Source organism: Urocitellus parryii, chromosome 6, assembly GCF_045843805.1.
Source record: "Urocitellus parryii isolate mUroPar1 chromosome 6, mUroPar1.hap1, whole genome shotgun sequence".
Taxonomy (NCBI): Eukaryota; Metazoa; Chordata; class Mammalia; order Rodentia; family Sciuridae; genus Urocitellus; species Urocitellus parryii.
In genome coordinates, this window is record NC_135536.1 from 133,839,656 (window position 1) to 133,863,848 (window position 24,193).

General features: G+C 47.2%; 2 protein-coding genes and 1 non-coding gene across 8 annotated transcripts in view; 1 reads left to right on the top strand and 2 right to left on the bottom strand.

Moving 5' to 3' along the window:
* Positions 1 to 251: 251 nt before the first annotated feature.
* Positions 252 to 324, bottom strand: Trnar-ucg (transfer RNA arginine (anticodon UCG)). The gene has a single exon. It is a non-coding gene; the product is annotated as a tRNA-Arg (tRNA).
* A 1,154-nt stretch (positions 325 to 1,478) lies between these two features.
* Positions 1,479 to 17,717, top strand: Polg (DNA polymerase gamma, catalytic subunit). Of its 6 annotated transcripts, none has more exons than XR_003300706.2 (23): positions 1,479 to 2,184; positions 4,934 to 5,129; positions 6,187 to 6,351; positions 6,462 to 6,608; positions 6,750 to 6,829; positions 7,618 to 7,800; positions 7,893 to 8,035; positions 8,195 to 8,324; positions 9,170 to 9,406; positions 10,374 to 10,494; positions 10,704 to 10,790; positions 11,074 to 11,181; positions 11,644 to 11,804; positions 12,487 to 12,540; positions 12,644 to 12,761; positions 13,210 to 13,345; positions 13,435 to 13,681; positions 15,149 to 15,271; positions 15,415 to 15,583; positions 15,716 to 15,924; positions 16,820 to 16,917; positions 17,046 to 17,146; positions 17,561 to 17,717. XR_003300706.2 is itself a non-coding variant. In XM_026388094.2 (23 exons), the coding sequence occupies exons 1-23, from the start codon at positions 1,568 to 1,570 to the stop codon at positions 17,635 to 17,637; spliced, it is 3,702 nt and encodes a 1,233-aa protein (XP_026243879.1). In that variant the 5' UTR covers positions 1,479 to 1,567; the 3' UTR covers positions 17,638 to 17,717. The 6 variants fall into 6 exon arrangements, 5 of the variants coding, with proteins under 5 accessions (XP_026243879.1, XP_026243881.1, XP_026243882.1 ...); XM_026388094.2 differs by having other exon boundaries at positions 17,051 to 17,146; XM_026388096.2 differs by having other exon boundaries at positions 16,828 to 16,917.
* A 49-nt stretch (positions 17,718 to 17,766) lies between these two features.
* Fanci (FA complementation group I) overlaps positions 17,767 to 24,193 on the bottom strand; it is a 71,936-nt gene continuing 65,509 nt past the window's right edge. Inside the window, exons 32-38 of the mRNA XM_026388100.1 lie at positions 23,926 to 24,107; positions 23,048 to 23,101; positions 22,909 to 22,968; positions 20,825 to 20,896; positions 19,811 to 19,906; positions 18,997 to 19,104; positions 17,767 to 17,959 (exon numbers count right to left, since the gene is read on the bottom strand). Coding sequence (XP_026243885.1) covers positions 17,900 to 17,959; positions 18,997 to 19,104; positions 19,811 to 19,906; positions 20,825 to 20,896; positions 22,909 to 22,968; positions 23,048 to 23,101; positions 23,926 to 24,107 — 632 coding nt within the window. The 3' untranslated portion in view covers positions 17,767 to 17,899. The remainder of the gene's footprint in view (positions 17,960 to 18,996; positions 19,105 to 19,810; positions 19,907 to 20,824; positions 20,897 to 22,908; positions 22,969 to 23,047; positions 23,102 to 23,925; positions 24,108 to 24,193) is intronic.

The following is a 24,193-nucleotide window of genomic DNA, read 5'->3' on the forward strand; positions in this document are numbered from 1 at the left end:
CCCTGCCATCCATCAATTGATTATAAAGTAGGGATGGATGTGCGTCTTCTCCACATTCTTCCACCTGGGTAAGGTCTGCTGGCCATGGTATGTTTGAGAATCTAACAAGCCTGGGGCTTCACAGTGGGGCGCTGGGAATGATTAAATGGAGGGAGATTCCCAGATTTCAGCGAGAGAAGGGAAATGAGCGAGAACACTTGCTGTCTCAACTGGAGCAGAGTATGAACTAAAAACTGAAAACCACCTCCTCCCGACCGCGGCAGGACTCGAACCTGCAATCTTCTGATCCGAAGTCAGACGCCTTATCCATTAGGCCACGCGGCCGCTAGCTACACAGAATGCTCTGCACATCTTACAGTGTCATAAGCCCACTGGTTAGCTGAGACCAACCCACCTGTTTCCTGGAGGGGGGTTGAACCTCGGTTCCCAGCGTTCCGCAGGGAGGACCCGCCCGGAAGTGCCCTTCTCCCCCCGCGGGCGGACCGCTCCATTGGCGGCCTTCCTATTGGTCGCGCTGGGAGTCTCCCGCCTGCTTCTCAGGCGGCCCCGGGACCTAGCGGGGCGCAGACGGGAAGTTGCGGCTGCCAGCGAGGCGGACTGGTCGTCGGAGGCCACACACTACCTGGCGCTGCGCAGGCCGCGCGGAGGGGATCCCGTGTCGTCAGCCTAGGGTCGAGGCAGGCCGACCGGGAAGCACCTGGCAGAGGTTTCCGGCGGGTTTGGCGGGGGCAGGCCGGTCGCCGAGGGGCTGTGCAGCCCCCTTCTCCAGGAGGGGAGCTTGCCGGGGCAGGGCGGCGGCTAGTCCCAGGGCGCACCGCGCGCCTCCGGGGCTGGCCCTTCGCCCCCTGCAGGGCGCCCTCGGCCTGGTCGTGGGTGGGGCCGGGGGACCGCGGCCTCCCAGCGGGTTCGAACCCAGGCGCGGGATTCCCAGTGCGGGGCCCGAGCCGCGGCGCTCGCGACAATGGCAGCTACCATCTGCCGACTGCTTGCAGAGGGCAGGGCTGCGCGATGTGTGCGCCCTCTATCACCCCAACAGCAGTCTTCTGTGGCAGGTAGACCTAACCCCATTCTACAGAGTAGGAAATTGGGACCTAAAGCGCTTGCCCAAGGTCACACAGCTCGCGATAGCCGGAACCGGGGTTCGAGCCTGCGTGGTGCAGCTCCAGAATCTGCACTCTTAACCTGTGCCGCAGCTTCCCCAAGCTTACTGATGAAGCTCTAAGGACCTCAGTTTCCTCAAGAGGGGTATTGCCATTTCCCAAGGTTGTTTGAGACTTAACAGAAAACATACCTAAAATATCTGGCATAGTGCCTTGGACGCAGTAAATATCCAAGGAACGACGATTATTAATACAACACATAATGTATATGTAACAAATAACACTTTATATCATCTATCTCCTTTAGGATTTGTGGGAGGAAGGCAGGCATGGTCAGACCCATTTCACTGACAGGAAAACAGAGACAGGACGTGTCTCTCTCCAAGTTTTTCACCCAGTAAAAGCAGCCAAACTGGAGGCCAAAGCCAGGTGTCCTGATTCCCAGCGGGGGGCTCCCTGCACCAACCATGAGCCGCCTGCTCTGGAAGAAGGTAGCCGGCGCCACCGTCGGGCCAGGGCTGGTTCCAGCAGCCGGCCGCTGGGTCTCCAGCTCCGTCCTCGACCCCGTCCCCAGCGACGGGCAGCTGCGGCCTCAGCAGCCGCAAGTGCCATCCTCGGAGGGCGGGCAGCTGCGGCACAACCCATTGCACATCCAGATGCTCTCGAGAGGGCTGCACGAGCAAATCTTCGGGCACGGAGGGGAGATGCCCGACGAGGCCGCGGTGCGCCGCAGCGTCGAGCATCTGCAGAAGCACGGGCTCTGGGGGCAGCCGGCCGCGCCCATGCCAGACGTGGAGTTGCGCCTGCCGCCGCTCTACGGGGGCAGCCTGGACCAGCACTTCCGCCTCCTGGCCCAGAAGCAGAGCCTGCCTTACCTGGAGGCGGCCAATTCCCTGTTGCAGGCCCAGCTGCCCCCCCAGCCCCCGAGCTGGGCCTGGGAGGAGGGCTGGACCCGGTACGGCCCCGAGGGGGAGGCCGTACCCGTGGCCATCCCCGAGGAGCGGGCCCTGGTGTTCGACGTGGAGGTCTGCTTGGCAGAGGGAACTTGCCCCACATTGGCGGTGGCCATATCCCCCTCGGCCTGGTAAGTAGGGGCCAGGGCCAGGGCACTTTAGCACACATAGGGGGCCCAGCTTAATGGTTCAGTGGACACTGTTATTGAGCTCCAGCTATGTGCTAGGACTGCTGGTGTGCTTTAACCCTTGCTTCATGGGGCTCACTTTCTGGTGGGAAGATAAAAGTGGGAAACACCTGGGCAAACAAACGTCAGTGATAATAGAGCCATTCAGAGAATTACACGGAGTGTTCTGAGACTTACGGGAAATCACTCGAAATCATCGTGATTGGTTGCCTGTACCCTTCCCCTACTAGCTTCATAAGTGAGTCTGAAAGACATTGAAAGGTGTTTCTGTTTGGGCATGGTGTTGGTTAATTTGGGGCAGGAGAAATTTCCCTTTTGTGGGATTGTCCCAGGCAGTATAAGACATTCAGCATCACCAGCCTCTCCCATTAACTTCAAACAAATCCCAGCATTTCCAAGTACCCCCTCTAGGTGGCATGCCCTTGGCCATCCCAGCTAAGAAACATTGCTTCCTTCCCCCAGCCTCCCAAGCAGGCATTTTGATCCCAAACAGGTATATCCAATCTCTCTCTTCTTTTTAAATAACTTTCTAAGTGCTACCCAAGTTTCTTTTTCAAACAATGATGGCAGTACTGTTTCTCCCCTTTTTTATTCTTCATTCCAGGATTAAAATACTATTTACAACCTTAATGCTTTCAGGCATGGCCAGCAAAAAAAGTTGGCAGTTTCTTTATTCCTATTGGAAGCTACATCTTTGTAAAGAAAGCTGCGAAATGTTATATATGCAGTTGAAAATGGTGAAAGCATGGCTAAATAGATAAGGTAGGCATTAATGGCTGAAAAGAGCAAAACTAGATGATTTCACATTGATTTAGTTCTAGTTTTAATAAGAATCACAGTGCTTATTATGTAACTTGATGGTCAAAGTGAAGGGGAATACCAGCCATCATTAGAAAAGATGAAGTAGGCTTTGGTGGCTGAAAAAAAATTAGGAAACCAGTGACAAGAAGGATTTATTTTTTGATCTGTTGGTCATTTTTGGCCAGTTAAAGTCCTTTTTTCTTTTTCCTCTCCTCTTTCTCTTTTACCTCTCCTTTCTCTTTCTGTCCTTCCCATTCTGCCCTCATACTCATTCCATTCTTGCCAGTGGTGCTGGGGGCATTGCTTAGTTTGTCCAATAGCAGAAGTCATTGCTGAGGCCTGAGTATAGACTGGGACCTTCTTTCTAGTAGTCTGTGATGGGTGTGGGGAGGTGCCAGATGGTGTCCCTATAGCAGTCCACTTTTAAACTGGCACTCCCTACCACATGGCTGTGACATTAGGTACCTAACCAGCCCATGGTTTCCAGGGGATAGAGGAAAGCCTTGGACAGCTCTGAGCCTTCTCAGGGCAGGTTCCTAAAGGCTCTTGGTAAGGGCTTTGGTCATCAGGCTAAAGAGACATCACTCAGGTCCTTGGCATTTATTTGAGAGTTACATGAAGACTGTAGTATTAATGACATGGATTCCAACTCATCTTAAATTTATCTAAGTATTTCATTTCAGCTTTCTTTTTTTAAAAATCATAAATAAGTTGTTAAATCATAAATAAGATGGTTCCATGCATAGCTGCAGGCCTGTGTGTTGACACCAATATGACTTTTTATTGTAACTAAAGCTTTTATCATCATAGCCTCAAATACTTGGTATTTAGCCTTTCTTCAGTGTTGTTTTTAAGGGCTTTGACATGCTGAATTTAAAAGGGAGAGGGTTGTAGTTTGAGTCCCTTGGAATATTCCCACAATTTGGAGGCTGAGTTAAATTTTGTTGTATTTAAAACTAGAAACCTCTTTTTGAAAGAAACTAGTTTTATGTAGTTTGAAACTATTGAGGCAAATCACCCTTCTTCCTTTCCAAAAAGGTTGCAGGGCACTCCTTTGTAATGTTTTGCGGTTGATGTCCATACATGTGCTTCATCACTCTGATGCCAAGTGGGACTCAACCCTTTGGAGCATCTGTGGCTTCCAACAGGCCTTTTTCAGTGGCCTTTGCCTACACTTAGCCTTTTGAATACCTTTTGAATCTTGAGCAGACTGCAGTCTTCTCCTGAGTCAGTGTCAGGCCCCCACAGGCAGCACTCATCCCGTCTCTTCCACCCCCACCCTAGCACATGTACATACATTTTCTCATTCTGGCACTTTCCCTGGTCTCTCACTGAGGGTGGTTGCTTCTATAGGGTGCATGATTTGCTCTTTGTCCTTCAGAATCTCTGCAGCCGTCAGATGACTCATCCTGTACATGTGTGCAGCATTTGTCTTTTTTTTGCCACTGTCAATTAAAACAAAAATTCTTCACTTTGGGTTCTATTGTAATCACCTATATCTTTTGTTAGCACTTTGAACACAGTTTTGTGTTTAAAGGAGGTTTGTCACATTTGTAAAATACCTCAGAGCCGCATGCAGATTCTGAATACTGGGTCTTGCAAGGGCCTCTATGGCCTAGGCCCAGCACCTGCATGTGGCACCCCATATTGTAGCACTTAGCTCCATTTTCATCTGTGAGAGTTTGAAGAAGCTTTGTATTTCCTCTCCACAGTGTACACACGCACCCTGCCCCACTTGACCTGAGGGTGAGGAGCACCCCTAGGTCTCACTTATATCCCCAGCCACTAGAGCAGGACCTGGCATGTGGTGGTGGATATGCAGTGGGTGATATAGAGTAGAAGTTTAATGTCTCCATGTACCTCTCACCTGTATACCTCTCACCTCCCTCAGGTATTCCTGGTGCAGCCGGCGGCTGGTGGAAGAGCGTTACTCTTGGACCAACCAGCTGTCGCCGGCTGACCTCGTTCCCCTGGAGGTCCCTGCCAGTGCCAGCAGCTCCACCCAGAGGAATTGGCAGGAGCAGTTAGTGGTGGGACACAATGTTTCCTTTGATAGAGCCCATATCAGGGAGCAGTACCTGATTCAGGTAAGGTTCCTGTGAATTGCAAGTTTTGATACTGGATAGGCTAAGAGCCCTGATCTCGGTGGCTAAGGAAAAGATTGCTTTCCTGATCACTCTCTCCATCCCCAGAACAAGTCTGGTTCAGAACCTGAGTGTCACAGAGTAATAATGGCCCTTATCTCTGTGTGGTGTTTTATAGCTTAGTAGGAGCCTTTGGAAGCTCTGAGCCACAGCCTATTCTTATTCTGCCTCAGCCACTAATGAGCAGTGAATATCTCTAAGCCTTAGCTTTCCTTTTTTGTATAAAGAGAACTAATAGATGTGATGGTGCACATCTGTAATCCCAGTGACTTGGGAGGCTGAGGCAGGAGGATCACAAGTTCTAGTTCAGCCTAGCAACTTAGTGAGACCCTGTCTCAAAATCAAAAGGGCTAGGAGTGTGGCTTAGTGGTAGAGCACCCCTGCATTCATTCCTCAGTATGTACATGCATTTGTGTGTTCATGCATGTACACACACACAAAGAAAGAAAATGAAAGTGCACCAACAGAAGAAGCTCCCTCATGGGATTTTTTTAGGAGAATTTGAACACACATACATGTCAAACATTCAGAACTGTGTCTGGCATGTGGTGATGACATTTCTTAATTTTATGAAAATTGTTTTTTCACTATGCCTTCACAGTAGGCCTAGGAGAAAGAAAGGCAGGGCAGGGGGGAGTACTATTATCGTAGAGCTAAGGGTGCTGAGGCTCAGACAGCCTGAGGGGCTGGGACTGGGGTCAGACTGGTAGCTCCGAAGGTCTTGTTTTGACCATTCTGTATCCAAGTTGCTCAGAGTGGTTGCTGGAAGCCAGGAAATACTTGCATGTTGGGATCAAGCCAGGCCTGGTGCTTCAAGGATGGCTAGGATTTGGGAGGCAGGCCCCTCAGGTCAAAGGCAAGCATAAAGATTTTGTGTCTCACATGTTGGAGACTTCTTCAAAGGGAGACTGAAGAGCTGAGATGGGGCTGGGGTTAACACCACTGAAACAGTGGCTGGCTGACCCCTGCACTGTAGCCTACCCCCACCCCCATCCCCCAGGGCTCTCGCATGCGCTTCCTGGACACCATGAGCATGCACATGGCCATCTCAGGGCTGAGCAGCTTCCAGCGCAGTCTGTGGGTGGCAGCCAAACAGGGCAAGCACAAGGCCCGGCACCCTACACAGCGAGGCCAGAAGTCCCAGAGCAAAGCCAATGGCCACGTGGTGAGAATACATTTCTGGTGGGCAAGCTGCTTGGGACTCCCTCACCAACCAGCCCACCTGTCTGGCTTGAGGCCAGGTTGACCTGCATGTCACTTTCTCTGGTCTTCCAGATCTCATCCTGGGACTGGATGGACATCAGCAGCATCAACAATCTGGCAGACGTGCATCACCTCTATGTGGGGGGACCTCCCTTAGAGAAGGAGCCTCGAGAATTGTTTGTCAAGGGCAGCATGCAGGACATCCGTGTGAACTTCCAGGTAAGGTATTGGTGAGAGGAGTTGGGCTGTGGCAGACCTACAGTTGTACTTGGGGAGGTGCAGCTGCCAGGCCTGACCCTGAGACCTGGCAGTGTTAATGGATGGCTGCCCACCCCGCGCCTTCCTGTCACCTTGTTCTAGGACCTGATGCAGTACTGTGCCCGGGACGTGTGGGCTACCTATGAGGTTTTTCAGCAGCAGCTGCCGCTCTTCTTGGAAAGGTGAGGGGAACCTGGGTGGAATCCCTGGGGTTGGTGGGTCCCAGGATCCAGGCCCACTGTCATCAAGTGGCACTGGTTCTTTCTCAGGCTGGGTACTTAGCCTTTCCAGATTCAAAGAGTGGAACCCCTCTTTGAATCTGGAAAGGCTATCTTAATCTGGTGGTATCCATGTGGGCCCTGGACTCTGTTTTTACAGAGGCCCAAGGGGTTATACTCATATCTCATGTGTATGGTTCCTATTTATTAAGCACCTGCTCTGCCCTCAGAGAAGCCATGGGCTTCACATCTGTCCTGCTTGTTTATTAATCAGTGAATCTTAGAAAGTGTTCAGTTATAAGTGTCAGCAGATTTCATTCAAAGTTTGACTGTGATATCTTCCTCATTAACCTTAAGCAAGTTACTTGGTTTCTCTGAGCCTCAGTGCCCTGAAAACACTGAAATACTTCACTCCCCATTTGTGAGGTACATATGTGATCATTGGTGGTACAGGGAGAGTTATTAAGACTAAAGTCACTCAAGTGGCAGCCATTCTTTCTTTTGTGATGTGTCATTCCCACATTACCTCTGAGAATGGGATATCATTCCCATGTTACAGGTGAAAGAACTGAGGTGCAGATAGAAATGACTAACGCAGGGCTAGGTATAGCGGAGCAGGGATTTAAGTTCCCATTTGACTTTAGAACTGTACCATGGGGTTGGTTGCGTCAAACTTGCCAAACTAGTTTAGGCATTGGGCCAAAGTCTTTCCTCCTGTGGTCATTTACAGCAGCCCTGGTATTTTCTCCAAGGTGTCCCCACCCTGTGACTCTAGCTGGCATGTTGGAGATGGGTGTCTCCTACCTGCCTGTCAACCAGAACTGGGAGCGATACCTCGAAGAGGCACAGAACACCTATGAAGAGCTCCAGCGGGAGATGAAGAAGTCACTGATGGACCTGGCCAATGATGCCTGCCAGCTGCTCTCAGGAGATAGGTAGTCAGGCCTCTGGTGGGCAGGGGACAGGCAGGCATGAGGCCAGGCCTTTGGCTCAGCCTTAACCCTGCTCCGGTGGACTGGCTCTGTAGGTACAAAGAAGACCCCTGGCTCTGGGATTTGGAGTGGGACCTGCAAGAGTTCAAGCAGAAGAAGTCAAAGAAGGTGAAGAAGGAGTCAGCCACAGCCAGCAAGTTGCCTGTCGAGGAGGCTGGGGATCCCATTGATCGGGAAGGTGGGGAGCATGGTTGGGAGATGGGGAGGGTGGTCCCCAGGATGTTGTTAGGACTCAGGGAACCCTTGGAAGTATTACCCCAGCTTTCTGGAGATGACAGAAGTGGGTAGGTCTTCCTGAGTCCCCCTGGTCTTGACTGTCCTCCCCAACTCTGCACAGACCCCGGCCCCCCCAGCGAGGAGGAAGAGGTTCAACGAGATGTCATGGCCCATGCCTGCTTGCAACAGCTGAAGGGTACCACAGAGGTGCTATTGCCCAAGCGGCTCCAGCACCTTCCTGGACACCCTGGGTGAGCCCTGTTCCCTCTACTATATCCAGAAGTTGCCCTTATGCCATCCTTAGAATATCTCTTGTCTGGGCTCCAGTACGGAAGTGGCATACACTTTTGCTGCCATTAATAACTCCATCTTCCAGTCCTGCTTGCATGTGTTTACTCTGATGCCACCAGCTTCCTAGATTCTCACAGTTCAGTGTGCTGAGCACCTACTGTGTGCTGCCTGCAGCAGGAACAGGTGGCAGGCCAAACCAGCACAAGTGATGTGGAGATCTGTAGTGAGACAGTGAGCAGTGGTGTGGCAGTTCTGACTGTCTGGGGAAGTCAAGGAAGGCTTCCTTGAGGTGACCTTTCAGAGTGGAAGAGATGAAAAAAAGGCAGCCAGGTGAATATTAGGGCACCAACTTTGTACTTTCATAACCTAAGAATGAGTCCTCTGGGCATCTTGCTAGCCTCTCCCTGGTAAATAGCCAGTGCAAGAGATGGAGCTCAGAAGGATCTGGTGTGTCTTGAAGGCAGCAAGGGGTGGGTCTGACAAGTGGGGAAGGCAGATCTGCACCTTCTGCTTAGAGGATGCAACAGGCTCGGGAGGGAGCCTAGCTCTGGATGGGTGCTTGTTGATCTTGAGTCCTGATTAGTTCAGTGAGATTGACATAGGGTCTTTCCTTTGGAGATATGTGAATTATTCAAGGAGATTCCATAGGGCTAATCAAAGCATCTGAAAGGTAGAGATAGTGACTTGTAGGTCTGGGTTACTAGAAAGTCCTAGGACCTTGGAAGGTGGGTGGGGAAGTGGGGTGGGGGGACTTCCTTCCCTCCCCACATCTTCTGACACTGCTTTCCTTTCTGGTGAGGAATAGGTGGTACCGGAAGCTCTGTCCACGACTAGATGACCCTGAATGGACCCCAGGCCCCAGCCTTGTCAGCCTGCAGATGCGCGTCACACCTAAACTCATGGCACTGACCTGGGACGGCTTCCCTCTGCACTACTCAGAGCGACATGGTTGGGGCTACCTGGTGCCTGGGCGGCGGGACAACCTGGCTAAAGTGCCAATGGGCACCACCCTAGAGTCACCTGGGGTGGCCTGCCCCTATAGGTGAGGCTCACGCTTGGGCTCCAGGGAGGGAAGGGTTGGAGAAATGATGTCTACTCAGGTTAGTGGGAAGAGCTGGGGTCCAGGAGTCTGGGATCTAATTCTTTTCCATGACTTCCCTGCCCCTCTGGTAGGGGTATTGAAGTGTCCAAGTTGGAGGATAAAGGTCCTGTTCTTGGTCCCAGCAGTGTAGCTGCACTCACAGGAACATGAAAAGGGTGGGCTCTTGGAAAGTACAGGGTAAAGGGGCTTGTTTTTTCTTTCTTTCCTGTATAATTTGAGTACTGATTATGTGCCATGTATTGCTAATGAACCTTTTGCAGTGCTTACCTCATTTGTGCCCCAAGTAGCCCCATGAGATAGGATGGTGTCCCCGTATAATTTATATTTTTGTGTGATGTTTGGGCATAAACCTAGAGCTTTGTGCTTCAACATGCTGGACAAGTGCTTTACCACTGAGCTATACCCAGCCTTGTATTCCCATTTTATAATCTAGTAAGTTAGTTAACCTTTTTGTGATCACAAACCCTGAGCTTTTGACAAGCGGGTATTGGGAAGCCATGGCACTTAAAGAGGCCCAGAATTACTTAATTAGCCAGGACAGCCTGAGTCACTCTTGGACTTGCTTTTGTATCAGAGTGGCTAAGATGAGCCTTGCTCCTTTGAACCCATCCATGAATGAGCAATAGGACCAGCCCAAAGTGGGGCTTTGAGTCTTGACTTCTCTGCTCTCAGCTCTTCAGGCAACTCTGGTATAAGAGGAGCTTGGATTTGAATCAGACCAGGCCTGAAACCTCAGCCTGACACCAGTGTGCTGTGTTTGTCATTTCAAGTCATTCCCAGACTAAAAACCAGGAAGTGCTGTCCACTTCTGTCTCAGGATTGAATATAGGGAATTGTGGGAGGCCCCCAATGAGTCACCTGGCCAAAGTAGCATCCATTAATTAGGCTGCTGCTGTTCTCTGCCCAGAGCCATCGAGTCCCTATACAGGAAGCACTGTCTTGAACAGGGGAAGCAGCAGGTGGAGCCCCAGGAGGCAGGCCTGGCTGAGGAGTTCCTGCTTTCTGATAACAGTACCATGTGGCAGACGGTGAGGGGGAAGGCTCTGCACCTAAGCCTCAGGGGTGGGACGAGGTGTCTCTAGTCATTGTGGGGAAAGGTCTGCCTTTTGGGTGGGGGCTGGCACTGGTTGTTCACTGCATACCGGCCTGGGGTGTCTGAGTGCCCTGCAGGGTAGGGCTTGTGGATCCAGGCCCATATAGCCCCCTGCCTCTCTGCCTTGGTCTTTGGGCCATCCAGGTAGAAGAACTAAGCTGCCTGGACATGGAGGCTGAGGCCAAGATGGAGAACCTGTGTGCTGCAGAACTGGGTCAACCCCAAGCTCTGGTGAGCGAGGCTCCTACTTAGGGGTTTTCTGAGTGGGTACTGGGTGGCAAGGGCTTCCTCTTGTCCACATAACTCTTCCTCACCAGAGTTCCCTAGGTTTTGGGGGGTGGTTTGGAGAGACTGCCTGGTGCCCCTGTGGCCCCGTACATGTTGGGAGGCCAAGGAGGAAGCCTGAGACCTCATGGCCTTCCTGTCATTTCCCAGCTTACCTGCTCACAGTTTCAGGCCCTTGCTGAATGCAGGTTCTGGAATAGGGCCTGATCTAGGTGTGTGGCCCCCACAGACTACTGCTTGTGGCCCCAAGGCCAGCCAGCCCAGTTATCATCATGGCAATGGACCTTACAATGATGTGGATGTCCCTGGATGCTGGTTTTTCAAGCTGCCTCATAAGGTGTGTGGCCTGCTTTATGCTTGTCCCATGGTGTCCTGTGCTTGCTCTGCAGTAGGCCTCCAGAGTGACTTAGACCAGTAAACTGTCCTTTTTGAGAGAATGTTAGTATTCATGGGATAGTGTGCACTTTGGGGCAAATGTTGCTATCTCTCTAAGCTTCCATTTTTCTTCTAAAAATTAGATGGTGATGGGTTTTGATAGAATTAAAAATGACATGTGTCTCACACCACATCTGATAAGTTTTATTGATTGCTATTGTTGAGAGGAGCCAGGTTTGCTTGTTTCTATATGTTAGTACCTGGCTTCGTGTGTGTGTGTGTTGGCAGGGGGAAACAGTTGAACAGACAGATGCAGTCAGAATTACCATGGAGAGCTTGAGGTTCTGTTGGGAAGAGCCCAGGGGCTCTCTCTCTCTGAGGTCTACCCTCTGCCTCCAGCCCTTGCTTCTTTTCCTCTCTCTAGGATGGCAATAGCTGTAATGTGGGCAGCCCCTTTGCAAAGGACTTCCTGCCCAAGATGGAGGATGGCACCCTGCAGGCTGGCCCAGGAGGTGCCAGTGGTCCCCGTGCCCTGGAAATCAACAAAATGATTTCTTTTTGGAGAAATGCCCATAAACGTATCAGGTGGGATGCCATGGGCAGAGAGGCCCATCTGTAGTCCTAGGACTCCTTTCCCCCCTGTTTCTGTCCTGGGGTCCCTGACTTTTCCTGGGCTGCCACAGAGGCCTGGATACATGTCCTAGTACCATGTTCCTTGAGCAGGTCTTTTATCCTCTCCAGCTTGTTTCCATGTTTATGTAAAGAGAATCATATTGTAGGACATATTGTATGTATTGTATGATGGCCCTTCCCTGTTCTAACTGAACCACTTGGTTTAATTGCTGGTGCAGTGGGATGTGGCTGAGGATCCTGGAGGGTTAGCTGTTCGGACTGGCACATAAATTCATCTTGAAGGCCCCTTCCAAGGTGGTTGTGGCTACAAGCACACTTATGAGTAGAACGTGATGGGTCTATCCTAGGTGTTGGGTGAGGCGTGATGGCAGGGGTGCCTCATGAATACCCTGGGAGACAAATAAGAAGCTGTCTTGGATACTTGCCAGTTCTCAGATGGCACATCCTCTTGGTTGATGTTTCGTAGGACCTTATGTAGAGCCAGGGGCTACCCTGAGTCAAGTTAGTAGGAAAAGGGTTGAGACAAGGCAAAAGAAAGAGTTTTCAGCAGCCCAGAAGCTAAGTGGGTATGGGCCATGGTGGGATGGTGGATTTGGCTTCCAAGGGCTATGCCTCAGCCTGTCTGTCTTCACAGCTCCCAGATGGTGGTGTGGCTTCCTAGGTCAGCTCTGCCCCGTGCTGTGACCAGGTACATATGGCCTGCTACATGATTGTGGAAAGAGAACTCAGTGGGACATAGCCTAGGGCCAAAGCAAGCTGCTGATATTCATTGCCACTCTTTCCCATCCCAGGCACCCTGACTATGATGAGGAAGGCTGCTATGGGGCCATCCTGCCCCAGGTAGTGACTGCTGGTACCATCACCCGCAGGGCTGTGGAGCCTACATGGCTCACTGCTAGCAATGCCCGGGTATGTGTCCTCTGCATCTTTGGCCTCTGTTCTTCCACTCTTAGGTCTTTAGAAATGAGGAGCTCAAAGGGCCTTTGGGGTTTAGCAGGGGGCATGAAAAAGAATCTATTCTGAGCCAGGCAGGCTATAATTCACATCTGGCTTCGGGACTTTTGTCCGTTCCCTTAGCAACATGTTCTGGGTGCCTGCTCGTGGCCACAATACCAGGCATAATAGCTGCAACTGTTTAGATTAGGTCAGAGGCCAGACATGGAGTAGGGGTTCTCTATCTGCCCCATTGCTGAGCAGTAGCCCTCACTAGAAATGTGGAATTTTGAGTACTGCTGTCATTATCTAAAGACATTCCCTCTAGAAAGGCCCAGCATATTCCCAGTTAACTTTGGCTCCAGGAATAGGAATAGGAGTATCACCTGGTATCTAGGTGAACCTGACCTCACTCTTTCTGCAGTCTGACCGAGTAGGCAGTGAGTTGAAAGCCATGGTGCAGGCTCCACCTGGCTATGTCCTTGTGGGTGCTGACGTGGATTCACAGGAGCTGTGGATTGCAGCTGTTCTCGGAGATGCCCACTTCGCTGGCATGCATGGTGAGTCTTGCAGGGGCAAGACAGCCCAAAACCCTCAGCTAGGCCAACTGTTTCTGAGCTTCCTTTTTCACTCCTGCTTTGTCCTTTAGGCTGCACTGCTTTTGGGTGGATGACACTGCAGGGCAGGAAGAGCAGGGGCACTGACCTACACAGTAAGACAGCTACCACAGTAGGCATCAGCCGTGAGCATGCCAAAGTCTTCAACTATGGTCGCATCTATGGGGCTGGACAACCATTTGCTGAACGCCTACTGATGCAGTTCAACCACCGGCTTACAAGGCAGGAGGCAGCTGAGAAAGCCCAGCAGATGTATGCTGTCACCAAGGGCCTCCGACGGTGAGGGTCCTTCTACCCACCTTACTGCCCAGTCTCAGGCCTGCTTTATTGCTGCCATCTTTGTGTCACCTAAACTATCTCCCTCCAAAGCTTTGAGACCTAGCTACAGGGTGACTTGTCTTTGGAACTGTTTGCTTGTTTTTTCTGAAAGAGGTAAAGCTGTACTCAGGTTGTCACTGAGTGGTAGCACTTCCACAGCTCTGGTTACACAGCATAAACAGCATAAGAGTCTTTTTTTTTTTTTTTTTTTTTTTTTTTTTTTTTTAATATTTATTTTTTAGTTCTCGGCAGACACAACATCTTTGTTTGTATGTGGTGCTGAGGATCGAACCCGGGTCGCACGCATGCCAGGCGAGCGCGCTACCGCTTGAGCCACATCCCCAGCCCCAGCATAAGAGTCTTAAACTCAAGTGCCTGAGGAATGAGCGCATGAGATAAGAGTTGCCAGGAGAGCACTGTGGGTAACTGCAGAGTGCTGACTGATTCTGACATAGGAGAAGCTTGACCAGGCTTCCAGTTTACTTCTTACCTGTTCCACATACTTATACTGCACTTAGAGCCCTCACAGGCTTCTTGAGGAGGAGAGGTACAGGAACATTTACAGCTTTGTGCAGTATAATGAATACGTGTCCACATTTAATTAGCTCACTCAGTGTGAAAACTAGCTTCCTCATAAAAGAACAAAAGTTGACGAAGTGGCAAATGGGGTAGCAGTGACACATCAGTGCAGGGAAGGGGAGCCTAGTTTTGTCGTAGGTAAATGGGGGTGTCTCATAGTTGCATGAGCTGGCTAAGGTCACACCGCAGTGTGTGCCTGGGGAAATGCAAAGGGCAGAGGAGAGAAAAGGTTTAGGCTTAATTGTGGAGATTCTGAAGGCATCAGAGAAGTTGAACCATAGGATCAGATGGTGACAACATTCAGGGGACAAGCCTAGTGGTGTGCATGATGGACTGAAGTCTGGGGGTTAAGGAGGATAAGTAGGACCTCCCTAGTCTCTGCTTCTCCAAATGCCTTGTACTCTTGAAGCTTCGAGTAATATGTTTTTACCCCTGGCTAAATTCCTTAGCCAGGGCAATTTAGCAAGACCCTGTCACTCCCCTGAAATCTGGAGTGATGGCCATTGCTGCCTCCCAGACACACAAAATGTCACTGATCATTGGACAGTTCACCATCTCAGGTATTAGGACAGTAAAAATAGTGATAGCTCTTGCATTACAGTCTGTCCTTTATTGGGTACCATGGTGTAGCCCAGGCTTTGGGGCTACAAATGCCCAAATTCCTGTCTGGGCGGCTCCTCTTCCTTGCTGCATGACCCCAGTAAGTCATTTATTTGAGCTTTTGTTTCCTTCTCTGAAGTAAAGCCCTGTGGGGGAGAAGTATGACCCCAGGGCTGTTTTGGCAACTGAGTGAAGTGGGTATGGCACCGAGGTGCTCCTATAGGAATCATGGTGGTACACTACCTTCAGGTATCGACTTTCTGATGAGGGCGAGTGGCTGGTGAGACAGTTGAACCTCCCTGTGGAGAGGACTGAGGATGGATGGATTTCCCTGCAGGACCTGCGTAAGATCCAGAGAGCAGCTTCAAGGAAGTGAGAACTCTGTTTAGGGTGGAGGGATGGGTGTGAGGTGGCTCCACAAGAGCTGGGTGCTTTGATTATTATTATTATTATTTTTTTTTTTTTTTAGCTCTGAAAGGTTGAAAGACAAAGCCTATTTGTTTCTGCTCCTGCAGGTCATGCTGGAAGAAATGGGAGGTGGTTGCCGAGCGAGCATGGATAGGGGGCACAGAATCAGAAATGTTCAACAAGTTGGAGAGTATAGCCACATCAGACACACCACAGACCCCAGTGCTGGGCTGCCGCATCAGCCGAGCCCTGGAGCCCTCAGCTGTCCAGGGGGAGGTAACTTGCCAACCTTTGAAGCAGGGAGTGGGCACCACCAGTTTGACAAATGGGGCCAGAGTGGAGCTCCTGCCTGTGCTCTTAGATTCCCCACCCCAGAACTAACACCTGTGCCTACCTGTCCTTCCCTAGTTTATGACCAGCCGTGTAAACTGGGTGGTGCAGAGCTCTGCTGTGGACTACTTACACCTCATGCTTGTGGCCATGAAGTGGCTATTTGAAGAGTTTGCCATTGATGGACGTTTTTGCATCAGTATCCATGATGAGGTTCGCTACCTGGTACGGGAAGAGGATCGCTACCGTGCTGCCCTGGCCCTGCAGATCACCAACCTCCTAACCAGGTATGTGGGGCCCATGGCCTCTCTGGCTCAGCCATGTGTTCCTTTCTTGGGTCCAGCTAAGCAGCAGTTTTAAATTTCATCAGCCCAGAAATGAACATCTTTTAGCTTTTATCTCTAATTTTTAAAATATATTAAAGTAAAAAAAAAAAAAAAAATTGGCCTCAACTTTTTAAAACAATTTGTTGGATTTCAAAGTGTCATATACCAAGGCTAGGTCTCCAAACTCATGTTTAGGTCAGGGGAGTTGTTCCAAAGAGTAGTTCTCAAACTTTTCCCCTAGGAATAATACATTTTCCTCAATTCCTAGGAAAGTGAAATGTTTTCCTTTCACCCATAAGTTGGGTGTGGTTGTACACACCTGTAACGCCAGAAACTCAAGAGGCTGGGACGGGAGGATCAAAGTCTGAGGCCATCCAGGACAATTTAGCAAGACCCTGTCTCAAAAATAGAAAGGACTGGGGAGTGTAGCACCCCTGGGTTCAATCCCCAGTACAGAACAGAACAAAACTTTTGCCCCATAAATGTTTTCTTAAGTCAGAATAACAGAAAACCCTGCTAATGGGGAAACTCGAATGTGAGTGAAGAAAACACTTTATTAGTTGAATTGTATTTTCTTATAGTAAAATTCCTAGTTTATGTGGGTGAGTAAAATGGTATTACCATTCCATGTTGCTCTGCCACCTAGAACCAGTTTGAAAACCATGATCTGTCCTGATTAATGGGTAAATAACAAATGTTCACATTGTCACCATTGCCCTCTTAATTATCCCCTATGGGGTTTACTTAACAAAGTCTTCATTTACTGCTCAAACTCTGGCCCAATAATTGGAAATAATTTTATATCAATAAAGTGTAACAAACCGGAAAATGTGTGTTGTCCATAATTGCATCTCAGTCTCTCAGCAGGAGGAGTAGGCTGTTTGGAGCAGTGCTGCCCTCCAGCTCCCTGGTTGGGACTGGGGAATTGGTGCAGGGAAAGCTCTACTGTAAGGGGTATGTGATGGTTTCTCCTGGTTTCACAGCAGGGGCATGACTGAGAGGGGAGATTGGGTTTCTTTCAGGTGCATGTTTGCCTACAAGCTGGGTCTGAATGATTTGCCCCAGTCAGTCGCCTTTTTCAGTGCAGTCGATATTGACCAGTGCCTCAGGAAAGAAGTGACCATGGATTGTAAAACCCCTTCCAACCCAACTGGGATGGAAAGGAGATACGGGATTCCCCAGGGTGAGCACAACACATTTTTTTCCTCATATACATACAATAGTGTGGGGTGGGCCAGAAAGTATAAAGTGGTCTTTGGTCAGAAAATAGGCAACTTGAGGCCCCAGTGAAGAAATCTACTCATGCAATATTCCAGGCTATTTCAGTTTATAAGGTGCCCTAGATCCAAAGTGAATGTGATGTTCAAATCAGAGGTCTGTTTCTAGAAAGCAGTTCATTTATACCTGTCCCTTCTTCAACCAAACGATACAGTTTTAATGGATTTATTGTATAAAGTCAAAAGTGCCTTTGTTTGGTGTTTGTAGCACACTTTTTTTTTTTCCCACCTAACAAATCAGAAAGTTAGGTCCTTTTCTTATTTCTGGGCTATCAGTTATAAGTCTCAAGGCATCCTAACCAGTTTGCACTGTCTTTCAGGTGAAGCGCTGGATATTTACCAGATAATTGAACTCACCAAAGGCTCCTTGGAAAAACGAAGCCAGCCTGGACCATAGCTCTGCCTGGAGGCACTGTATTTGCTCCTGTGGAGCTTCATGGGGGCAGTGCAGGCTCCCAAACTCAGGCTTTCAGCTGTGCTTTTTGCAAAAGGGCTTGCCTAAAGCCAGCCATTTTTCAGTAGCAGGACCTATCAAGAAGACTCCTTCTAACTGAAGGTGCAATTGATGCCAACTTGGGTGTGGGCTGTAGGACAAGGGGCACTGTTGTGTTGGGCAAAAAGAAAGCAGACGCCCCAAAGTTCACACTAACTCAGGCACTTCATTTTTTTCTTTTCTTGGCTGGTTCTTCATTCTGTCCCCTGTGCTCTGATGCAGTGCCCTAGAGGGGAGAGAGAATGTTCTATCATGAGACACCTGCTCTAAGGCAGTGGAAATAAACACAAAAACCCTGTACCTTCTTGCATAGTCATGTTGCCCCACCGCCATCTTTTTCTACTCATGGGAGATAACTATGCTGAAAAAAGGGAGGGAGGCATTCCAAAGTAGACTAATTCCCTTAGGATATCTGTTACACTGGAGAATCAAGGGACAAGATGTTAGCCTCAAGAATAAAAATGCTACAGGACCTTCCTGCTTGAATGCCAAGAAGGTTAAAGGGAGTGTGGGTGGGGCCAGGGACATTATGGCCCTCAAGTGTGATAATCTGAAATACAGGTTCAAAATTTTTGAGAATCCAGAAAACTAGATGTATTTGTTACTCCTAAGGATACACTGGGCCCTGTTTCAAAGATGCTAAAGGGATGGGAGTATGGTACTGTTAACTGATAAAGCTAAAGAGAGGAACAAGCAGGCATGTGAACAGAAGGAAGCACCACCCAATCTAAACAGTAGCCCTACTCTGAAGGCATGTGTAACAGGAAGCAAACTGGTTTCCAACTCAGGATGCTAGCTGGTTGTGGTCCACAAAAAGACTGTCACCATCCTCTTCCTAGAAATATCTACCAAAAATGTTATAAAGTGTGAATTGGATGTTGTGGTGATGCACTCCGGTAATCCAGTGACTGGTGCAACTAAAGCAGAAGAATCACAAGTTTCAGGCCAGCATGGGCAATTTAGCAAGACCCTCCCTTAACAAAAAGACTAGAATGTAGCTTACTGGGAAAGCTCCCCTGGGTTCAGTCCTCAGTATTGAAAGAAAAAAAAGTTATGCAATCTGGACAACTTAACAGGATTTTGTTGATTCTAGCCCCTCTCTTGAGATTCCTTAGCTTTCATCTTTGCCTGATCACTTCTTAGCCCTTTCTCAATCTACTGGTTGCTTTTCTCCCACTAATATGCGGTTGCTCCCAGATAGGCTACTGCCAGTCAGTAAGTTGGGTAGGGCTTACTGTGCTCCAGACAGACGTGGCTACTGACCTCTTCACTTTCGTCCTCCCTGTCCTCTCCAAGAACCATGTCCAGGATGTTTCCTTTGATCTTGAAGTCTCGTGAGGTGCTGAGCTTCATGTGCTGCATAAGGTTCACCTGTGACAGGATTATAAGCATGAGGCTATTTTTTTACTCAAAGGTCCTGCTGAGGATAGATAGCTTAAGCCATATTTAGTGTACCTGACAACCCCTTCAGTTCCTACAGTATAGTATATTTCACTGCATAGTTGTCACTGCATTCGTGTATATTTAAGAGTATTCTTTCTTCCTACTCTTAATACCAAAGCCAGTTTGGTAAACAAATTATTTTTAAGTATTTAAAAAAAAGACTTGGGGGCTACAGTGGCTCAGTGCTTGCCCAGCATGTGTGGGGCACTTAGGTTTGATCCTCAGCACCACATAAAAGTAAATAAAGGTATTGAGTCCATCTGCAACTAAGGGGAAAAAAAAAACCGGTGGGGATAGAGCAGGTTTGAGATTATAGCTCAGTACTAGAACATCCCTGGGTTCAACCCCCAATACCACCACCAAAAAAAGTTTCAAGTAATGCTCACACACACCCCACTGTTTTACCAAAAAAACAACAACAATCTGATGATTATACAGTGAAAAACAGTAAGCACATATCCTTTTGACCACTTTCCCATCAGTTTCCTACACAATGTTTCCATTCAGGCCATCAGAGCAAAGAAACAGGAATAAATAGTTCAAAATTTTCCTCCATTGCAGTTGTGCTGCTTCAGTTTGCCAGATCCTCTCAAGGGAACAAATGTAAATGGTAATAAACAATATGCATGTTTACCTTAGACTTTTTAGAAAGGTGGATCAGGAATTTTTCATACTGTTCAATGGCAAAGATGAGGTTAGGAATTGGCTTGGTTTCCCGAAGGACTCTGGCCTAAGGGTAAAGAATACAAGATGAAAATTTCAAGTTCAATGGTTTTTGAAATTTTCATCTTTAACCGCCATGGCTTTGAAGAAAAACTAGTCAATCATCCAATAAAATGCTATTTATTTATATATATTATCATTATAAATATATCTATATATACACACCAATATTCTAAGACTTGTAGCAGTTTAATCTCAGAAGATCTAAATGCCCAGATTGCACTGAATCTTTCCAATTATAATTCCTAAATATTTGTTACTGAAAGATTGGCAGGACCATTTACAGAAACAAGTCTACTTCCTATTCCTGAAACAATGAGTAGCACTAGCTCTAGTTCCTTTTTCAAGTCTGCAAATGAATTTTCACTGCTGGAATTACGTATCTATTCCCTCAATCTGAATTATAATGTGTAGATCCTTTCAAATGTTAAGGTGTAAGTGTTCATGTACATTTTTCAAATCCACAAATACAGACACTACACATTCTTTTTTAAAAAAAATTTATAAGAATTTAATAGCTGGCATTCACATCTGTATTTATGTCTACATAGTTACAGTACATTTATACTGGAAAATTCTATTTAGCTAGTCCCTATTAATGGACATCTTTAATATTGTTGTCTTTCAAAAAAAGGGGCTAGGACCATCCTGTACCTATGTCTTTACATTTCTGTGTCTTAAAAGTGGAACTGTTATACCAGTGTGTGTGGATCACAAAAATTAAGTAGTTACATCCTCTTCAGAGCTTGTACTCATTTTTGCCTTGGCTGGTAATGTACTGGATACTCATTTTCCTGCACTCTCACTAATTCTTTGATTTCTTAGGAAGCACCTTTTGTGCTCACCAGCTTTTCCTGAAAACCATTTTTATGATCAACAGAGAATGATCAGCACTATACTCTAAGAACCAGTGTCAGCAGCTTACCATGGCAGTGGCAACAGCAGTTTTCTCCTTTTTCTTCTCTCCTGTATATTTCAGGTTGTTACCCTTCTTATTCTAAAGAAATAAACACACATTCTCTCATTCCTAAAGATTTTTCTGGAGAACTAGAAGATTAGTGGTATCTTCCTAAAAGGTAATTCCAACAGACAGTCAAGAGTAAATTTGGGTGAACAGGATAATCTGTGTAATTAATGCTGCAAGGTGGGGAAATTTTGTGATGCTTTATAATCTTAAGATGGCTCTTTTAATTGTTGGGAGGTATAGTGTCTGACTGTTCTTGGAGCTGGCACATGGAAACTGAAGGCAGGACAGTCATTACTGTACTGGGCCAGCCAAGGGACTTGTGAAGGTACAAAAGGATGGTTAAAATGGGAAGTGTCAAGGTGGCAGCAGGAATACGCATTTTCCTGTTGAGTAGCTGTATAAGAGAAAGGAAATTAAGGGAGCTATCCAGGGGCCAGTAATATTCCCACTTAGAGGTTATCACTACATGTCTAACATGCACTGCAGTCAAACTAGATGGGGTCAATTTTCAGATCTGCCTCTTACTGTCTGTTCTTGGACATTTCAAATAACCTTTAATTTAGGGATAACTACTGATCACAAAACAGCAGGAAGAATGAAGTGACACATGAAGAGAGCTTAACATGACAGGCATTAGGAAAGGCAAATGTAATCTAATAAAATGAACAAAGTGACTTTGAAATTATAACAAGGGTGGTATATGTAATCTAATAGCAGTGTCTCACTGGCTGTCATCTGGAACACTATTCTTCCAAATGATAATGTTTATTACTAAAAAAATGTTCTTAAATAGGTTTGAAAAGTACTATTGAACATACCCTCAGGACCTTTAATATGCTAATGCACACTACAAATTAAGATAAATATGGGGGCTAGGGATGTGGCTCAAGCGGTAGCGTGCTCGCCTGGCATGCGTGCTGCCCGGGTTCGATCCTCAGCACCACATACAAAGATGTTGTGTCCTCCGAAAACTAAATAATAAATATTAAAATTCTCTCTCTCAAAAAAAAAAAAAAAAAAAAAAGAAAGAAATATGGTAGGAATATTTCTCACAGAATCTTTTTTTTTTTTTTTTAAATTTCACCTCAGTCTCTACAGGATACTTCCAGAAATGTGGCTTTGCAGGCATCTTTAAGACCTGGCAACGGGGGGCTGGGGATGTGGCTCAAGTGGTAGCACGCTCGCCTGGCATGCATGCTGCCCGGGTTCGATCCTCAGCACCACATACAAAGATGTGGTGTCTGCCGAAAAATAAAAAATATTAAAAAAAAAAAAAAACTCTCTCTCTTAAAAAAAAAAAAAAAAAAAAAAGGACCTGGCAATGGGGGAATTCAAAACCCCAATTTAAGAAAGGAGGGATACATTCTCTTTAGAGACAACAGATTTGTTTGACAGAATGGCACGCACATAAAAATTTATGAGCATGAAGTTTGAGAAAGTATGTCTGCAAGCATTTGGGTGAGATAAAAAAGACTAAGTACAGCTTGATGAGAATAAGCTATAGACTGTCTGGCCAAAGAGATGTTCCATTCCAGAGAACCTCAACATATGCACATTCCTACGAATTCTTTCAGATAAACTTTCATGACAGTCCACTTGGTCACCAACTGTCAAAGACAAGGAGAAGGTAAACTTAGTATACATAATGAGGCAGAGTACCCACATAAGGGTGTTATGCCTATGATGTAGGGACAGTATCAAGTGAAGCATCACTACCTAATGTGCAATCTGGGGTTGGGAACAGCACTTGTGTCCAAGTTGGGGACAGCTCAGTGGTAAAGCACTTGCCTAGGATGCATAACACCCAGAATTAAATTCCCCGTGCCACGCCCCCCCCACCCCCCCAGTCATAATCCATTGCTTTAATAAAGGATTCTAGAATCTTAAGATTTAACTTGGTGGGTCCATTCTGGTTCTTTAAACCTATACCTGTCTTATGGTAAGTAGGGAAGAAACTCAGCTCAGGTGACCAGTAAGCGCCTTGGGAACATAAGGAACCCTTTCTTGAAAATCTATTTTGATACTGCCTCTGAATCACTTACCTGTACATAAGAAATGAAAGAATAACACAAGGGAGTCAGATGAGAACCAGATAGCTTCACCTGCAGCACAGAAGGAAACCAATGTAACCATAGCAATAAAATGCTTCCCCTATTCTTAGGAAAATCATTTTCAACTTACCAGCTTTTCCATATTTTTTGGAATTCCTCCAGAACTCCGACACACCTGGAGATACTAATAAAAAAAGATTCCAGATTTAGTAAATTACCCTATGAAACTACAGGTGACTCTTACAGTGAGCCTATGAGTGACTAATCACCTTTACTAGAGAGGTAAAAGAAAAATTCATTGAGAAGCCAAGACACAAGGCTTCCTTTCCCCCTCCTTCAAAGTTCCAAAGCTTCCCAGACAACAAGCAATGGAGGGTTTCCGTTTCTGACTTTGTCAGCTCATTGCTTTAAAAATACCTCAGGCCAAGAGTCCCTGCATCTAGAAAATCAGGGACTTGGTTAATTCTCTTAAAAATTCCCCCCAAAAGAGCCTCTTAGTATTTCTACTAGCATCTCAATGGCCACAACATTAGCTAGAGCTACATATTCTCAGACCTGGCTACACTACTGGTACAATGTGGGTTGGTCTTTTTTTTTTAAAGTTGTCTGTGCATTTTTAAGTACTCATTATGGATCTGTTGATAAAACTAAACTAACTAGTTCCTATCACCTTCTAAATCTGTTGAAGATCAGAATACTGAATGAACAAAAAAAAGAGTTTCTTTGAAAACAGCATTCACTTTCTATCAGGTGCTAAAAATTTCACATACCAGGGAATAAAGACCTTTGAAAGCAAAATTTACAATTACACTATCAAATGTTTTCCTTTGGCTGTGAACACACCTGCCACCTACTGAGCAAACTAAAAATGAATCCATGACTTGCAAAGGTAAGGGCAAGAGCTCTGTTTAGGGGCATCCTGCAGCAGTAGGCAGCTGCCTCAGTGTTACATCCTGGCTAGCTGGGGTAGAATGGTGGGAGTGATCTGATGGTCTCTTAGCTACTCACATATCTGACAAGAGCTGTAAGGATGGTGTACATTTTGCACAGGTCCTTTAACAGAGTGTCCACGCAGCTGCCTGATGGCAGGGCTGTCTGCACCAACTCATGGAAAAATGTAAGCAGAGTTCCCAATTGTATGATGATGGCTTTCTCAGCAGGATTATTTTGTGGGGTTGCTTGAGAAGTTTCTGCTTAGAGGAAATGAAATTGGCATATTTCAACCAGTCTTATTTTCTAACTAACAGTAAAGAACTAGAAATCAACTAAATAACCA